Below are 6,000 nucleotides of genomic sequence, written 5' to 3' on the forward strand. Positions count from 1 at the left end.
GTGTAAAACAATAGCCGTGAAATAACAAACTTGGGCAATCCAAATACTGAATCACTTGATAACGTCTCCTTCTTGTGGCTTATAGTGTACTTACCAATAAAGCAAACACCTGATGTCTTCTTCTTCTGCTGCTGCTGCTGCTGCTGCTGCTGCTGCTGCTCCTCCACCTCCTCCTCCTCCTCCTTTGCAGTTTTGTTGGGCTCTGCATTTTGCCATTATCCAGATGTGCGGTATTATACATGTTTTTGATTTCTATTGGGTGTGTGTTTACTTGCATTTAAAAGTCATAGGATTATGGTGGAAAATTTGTGTGTATGTGAGATTTAGAGAGTTAATTCATCTCGTTGGATTTGAAAATAAGGTTTAGGACGTTGTGGAAAACACCTGATATCAGAGAATGCGCTGCTTTGGTTAAGCAAAAAGTTCAATACTGAGAGTTCTAAGAGTTATTATAGACCATGGTTGTTTGATTTGGTCATCATGCCATGGTTACTCAAAGCGTTTTAGGTTAGTTGTGGTGCCATTTTACCTCAAATTTTTTTTCCTCTCGAACGGCAGGAAGCATAAAATGTTGCAAACGAAAATTTGAGGATTTTAATACATTGTGAGGATAGGAAATCTCAGGGGACCAACAAAAAACGTAAAAGATGGGAAAACTTAAAAAACAGGAACGTAATTGTGGGGTAATACTGTAAAGAGTTCTTCAGTCTGGCTCCTAGGCCGAATGGTCAGTGTAGTGGCCTTTGATTCAGCGTGTCTTGGATTTGATTCCTGGCTGCACCCAGGAATGTTGGTTGCAGTTTGTTTGTTTCTTGCTAGGAGGCTTGAGTGGTTTTTTTTAATACACTTCTTCATTTATGTACGACACATCACATCCCATTTCACTGCCAGCCATTGCAGACACAATAGTGAATACATTCCTCCACATAAGGGTGGCATCAGGAAAGGCATTTGGCTGTAAATTTGGGCTTAAACTACGTCTAGTGGCAGTCTCAAATAATTGGAGATAAGGCCAGGAAGAAGAAGAAAAACAAATCTGTTATTGATGTTGTTGATTGATATCTAAATGAAGTTTGAAGCTATAATTAAATTGATGATAACATAGTTATTTCTTGGGAATATTGTCTACTGTGTAAGTAATTAGATTTTTGTTTCCATGGAGCTTGTTGTTGCTACTTTGTTTTAAGGCTTAGACAGTCATTATGTCAACATTCTTAGTTTGAGTGAATATTGTGTGATGGCTTGTTGCTGGGAAATTTGTAACCTTGTGGAGTTGATTGTTATTTGAGGGTACTCTGAATAACTATAGTATTCCAGTATTCCCCGATGTCAGAGCAAGTATATGTCTAGGAAAATAATTTTCTTAAGCCTGAAAATTGCTCTGATCTGGGTTCAGATCATTCATCTTCAGTATCTAAGTCTTCTTTTTCTGAGCACCTTCTCACTTTCCTTCTTGTATTCTGATTACTTTCCTGTTATATTATTGCAGTTGAATTTACTTCTAGGTTATGTTTCTTATAAAACGCCATCTTTATTATACCATAGTTAGCAATCATTGTAATGATATACAATTTTATTTTTTATTTTTCAGGTTACATTTGCAGGGAACAAGGACAATAATCGACAATCTGGACTCTGGTGCTGAAGTAATTCCGATTCTAACTAGCTATGAAGGTGCAAGTGATTGTTTCAGTACAATTGTGCAAGAAGAAGGTTTTCTGGGTTTGTACAAGGGCTTTGGATCCCTTTTGATACAGTGTGCTGCTCATATTGCAGTCATTAGATTGACAAAATTTGTGCTAACAGAGGTGGTTAATCTCTTACGTACAAATACCAAATCAAGCAGTCCACCTCCTCCTACAGACATGATGGCCCCTGGATCCTCCGGGGTACAACCACGGACAGCTCCTGTTAGTGCTCGTAGTTACCCTCAAGATCCATACGCACCTGCTTCTGCTCAGCCATCTAGTTTCAGTTACCCTCATCAACCTTATTTTCCTTATAAATGAGAAAGTTAATGTTTAGTGGTGTGTGTAAATTTGCGAGGTGTTTTGTCAGTTGAGAATGTGAGCAGTGGGTAGTCTATATGATGTTTATCTCAGTTGTGCCGTGTCTGCCTTGAACTATTTTGTAACTGGAAATTTCCTTATTATAATTGTATATTCAATCAAAGTTGTTTAGAAATAATTGGAAACATATAATGTAAATATATGAGCAAGAAGTTTTCAGATGAGAAATTTAAAATTGTAATATAATTTTGTTTGATTGCATCTTCCAAATGTGAAGATTTGGTTACTTTCAATTAAGCAACTTAAATTGGCTGATCATGAAGTTGATATAAACCATTTTGTAGATTGTGATATATTTTTTGTTAATTTGTAAATAATGCTGTATATTTATTTTGATTGCAATTACACCTTGGTCAGTTTATTATGTCTGTAGATTGTTTGCATATTCTGCCTTTTGTAGTCTTGGATTGAGAAGGGCTTAATTTTTGAGATAGTTTGATGAAACTTCCTTTTACCGGTAGGCCCACAGATATTTGTATTTGGCTCTGTAATATATGTAATTTCTGGTAATATATTAGTGGATTATTAAATATTAAAGGAAAATTCTGGTTCAGCAGCAAAAACAGGAAGGAGATGAGAGATAATACATCACAGTGTTATGTTAATCATTTATTTGCTTAATCTATTCATTTTAAGTTAGTTAACCTGTTACAGACCGTATTTTACCTAGATTGCATTGGATAACATTTGTTAGACAAGAGATTACCCAAATGAAAATGTTAATTGGTCTGTAAAATTGTCAAAACATGAGGCAAAAATTTGTGCTTTTCTGTTTTCCTTGGAATATTAACTTTGATGACCTACATTTGGTGATGAAAAAGAAAAGAGTAATTTCAAATGGTAAAATAACTAGAATATGTATAAATAATTTTTTACACTCGGACTTCTTTAATTTCTGGAACTACCATATTTTCTCACATAATTAACACCCTTGCATAATTTATGCATCCCAATATTTTTGGGTCCAAAGTGGAGAAGAAGCACCCACTTCTTCAAACATTCATCACGCAGCTCCGGATGTGTTCCGAAATAAAGATGTCAGTTACTCAGGTAACAGCCTTCCTATCGCAAAACCGGACATTCCAAATACTGGGCAACAGCTTCTAGGAAATACCACTGCACTAGTTCAGTGAGAAAATCAGCCCGGAAGTGACTAGTGACGCTCTATTCCAGTCTGGTACAAACACATTTTACGAGTGTTTCGGGTACAGGACATGCGTTTTATGTGATCTCAAAATTGTTTTTTTAGTCCACAGTGAGCAAGAATTTGAGTAATACTGCATCATATAAACGCGCGGCGATCAGCTACGCCAAAACATACGGGAATAGGGTGGTGGGCCACCGGTGTCCTAATGCAACGTGCGCTACCGCGGTAACAGAGAAGTGTACCCTACTTCAAGCGACCATTAAGTCTCACAAAGCATTTCGTGGACCAAAAACGGCGAGTTTCTGGAAGTAGGGGAGAATCTGCATAAATATATGATTTTCTTATGCAACATTGGATAGAACGAGAAATAGCTGCTGCAGTGTCTTGGATCTGAAGGTTAGCCAAGGCTTGATGATTAATTTTATGAAGAGAAATCGACTTCCTCTTCAATGAAGAACAACATTGTCACAAAATGCTGAACGATTCAACCAAAATGTAATTGATTTCCATCGCTTTGTGATTGTGAAGCGTAAAGTGAAGGAATATTTGCTCTCCCAAATAGGAAACACAGGTCAGACACCAATCAGTTTCTATACGTCACATTGTCGAACAATCGATAAGAAAAGGACATAGTGTTATCGTACACACTATCAGAAGTTAAAAAGAACCATGTACTGCAATGCTTGCTGTAACAGGTGATGGCAGAAAGCTTTCACTTTATGTTCAATCAATCAGTCGGTACTGATCTGCATTTAGGGCAGTCACCCAGTTGGCAGATTCCCTACCTGTTGTTTTCCTAGCCTTGGTTGCAAAGAAATTGGAAATTTATTGAACATCTCCCTTGGTAAGTTATTCCAGTCCCTAACTCCCCTCTTTATAAATGAATATTTGCCCCAATTTGTCCTATTGAATTTCAACTTTATCTTCATATTGGGATCTTTCCTGCTTTTAAAGACACCACTCAAACTTATTCATCTACTGACATCATTTCACATCATCTCTCCACTGACAGTTCGGAACATACCACTGATGATATAGATGTTGATTCCCATAGGGCCAGGAATGAGTTAGCTGGAAAATGTATAATGACCAATAATGGACCGTTTATATTGGTATTACATACCACTTAGTCAAGCAGGTCGCTTCCTTTTTCCCAAGTCTTCTCCAGTCCAAACTTTGCAACATTTTTGTCGGAAATCGCGCAGAACAAATCGAGCTGTTTTCTTTGGATTTTTTCCAATTCTTGAATCATGTAATCCTGGTGAGGGTCCCATACACTGGAACCATACTCTAGTTGGGGTCTTACCAGAGACTTATATGCCCTCTCCTTTACATCCTTACTACAACCCCTAAACACCCTCATAACCATGTGCAGAGATCTGTACCCTTTATTTACAGTCATATCTATGCGATTACCCCAATGAAGATCTTTCCTTATATTAACACCTAGGTACTTACAGTGATCCCCAAAAGGAACTTTCACCCCGTCAACGCAGTAATTAAAACTCAGAGGACTTTTCCTATTTGTGAAACTCACAACCTGACTTTTAACCCCGTTTATCATCATACCATTGCCTGCTGTCCATCTCGCAACATTATCGAGGTCACGTTGCAGCTGCTCACAATCTTGTAACATATTTCTCTATACAGAATAACATCCGCAAAATGCCTTGCCTCTGATTCCACTCCTTTACTCATATCATTGATATATATATAAGAAAACATAAAGGTCCAATAATACTGCCTTGAGGAATTCCCCTCTTAATTATTACAGGGTCAGATAAAGCTTCGCCTACTCTAATTCTCTGAGTTCTATTCTTAAAATGAAACGCAATGCCTAAAGTAAAATTTCCGCGAGGGATCCATGTTCGTATACAAGAAAAGGGGTGGTTGGACATGTCACTCGTACGAGATTGGATACGAACGGTTTAGGCAGTCTTTTTTTTTTTTTTTGCCGGTATGTCATTATTGTGTACTTCATAAATTGTACTTTTATTAGTAGATGGTTATTTTACTTCAGGTCATATTGTCAGCTTGTAACAGGAAGAATATTTTCCAGTGTTGGTATTTCAAACCCTCGTGCCCAACTTACCTGATGTACCCTATTTGACTTTTCAGAAAAAATGTCACGTTTGAATTTTATGCCAAATGACGATTAACCGCAAATGAGTTGAACCAATTGCATGCACCTATATTATATTTGATGTATCTTTTAAATGTAAATGAACCATAAATCATTTTTTAAATACCGTACCTGAATTTCCCGAATAATTTACGTATCCGAAGTTTTCGCCTGTACTTTTCGTCAAAAAATTGTGTTAATTATGCGAGAAAAGACGGTATCTGTAATGAAATTCAAGAAAAGATGTGATTTTTTTTTAAAAACTCCTATGAAAAGGTAGTTGGTTAACCTCAAGTAGTAGGCTGGTATGTATTTTTACTTATGCTGTAGCACTGCATATTTCATTGTGACTGGCATGTATTTGAAGTTGTATTACACAAGAACATTTAGAAAGCATTATGATATTACACTGTTATTCTAGAGCAGGGTTCAGCAAACTTTTTTGTGAAGGGCCAAATAGTAAATATTTTAGGCTCTCTGGACCACGAGGCAAACTCAATATTAAAAAAAAAATTACGATTTGCTTTGTCGCACTGACACAGATAGGTCTTATAGTGACGATGGGATAGAAAAGACCTAGGAGTGGGAAGAAAGCAGTCATGGCCTTAATTAAGCCTCAGCCCCAACATTTGCCTGGTGTGAAAATGGGAAACCACAAAAAA

General features: G+C 37.0%; 1 protein-coding gene across 2 annotated transcripts in view; it reads left to right on the forward strand.

The window, feature by feature from the left end:
* The window catches only part of LOC136858417 (mitochondrial outer membrane protein SLC25A46), a 114,385-nt gene extending 111,952 nt beyond the window's left edge, over window positions 1-2,433 (forward strand). For both annotated transcript variants that reach the window (XM_067137943.2, XM_067137944.2), the window contains exon 8: window positions 1,592-2,433. In XM_067137943.2, coding sequence (XP_066994044.2) covers window positions 1,592-2,009 — 418 coding nt within the window. In that variant the 3' untranslated portion in view covers window positions 2,010-2,433. The remainder of the gene's footprint in view (window positions 1-1,591) is intronic.
* Window positions 2,434-6,000: the final 3,567 nt, after the last annotated feature.

Source organism: Anabrus simplex, chromosome 1 (assembly GCF_040414725.1).
Source record: "Anabrus simplex isolate iqAnaSimp1 chromosome 1, ASM4041472v1, whole genome shotgun sequence".
NCBI lineage: Eukaryota > Metazoa > Arthropoda > Insecta > Orthoptera > Tettigoniidae > Anabrus > Anabrus simplex.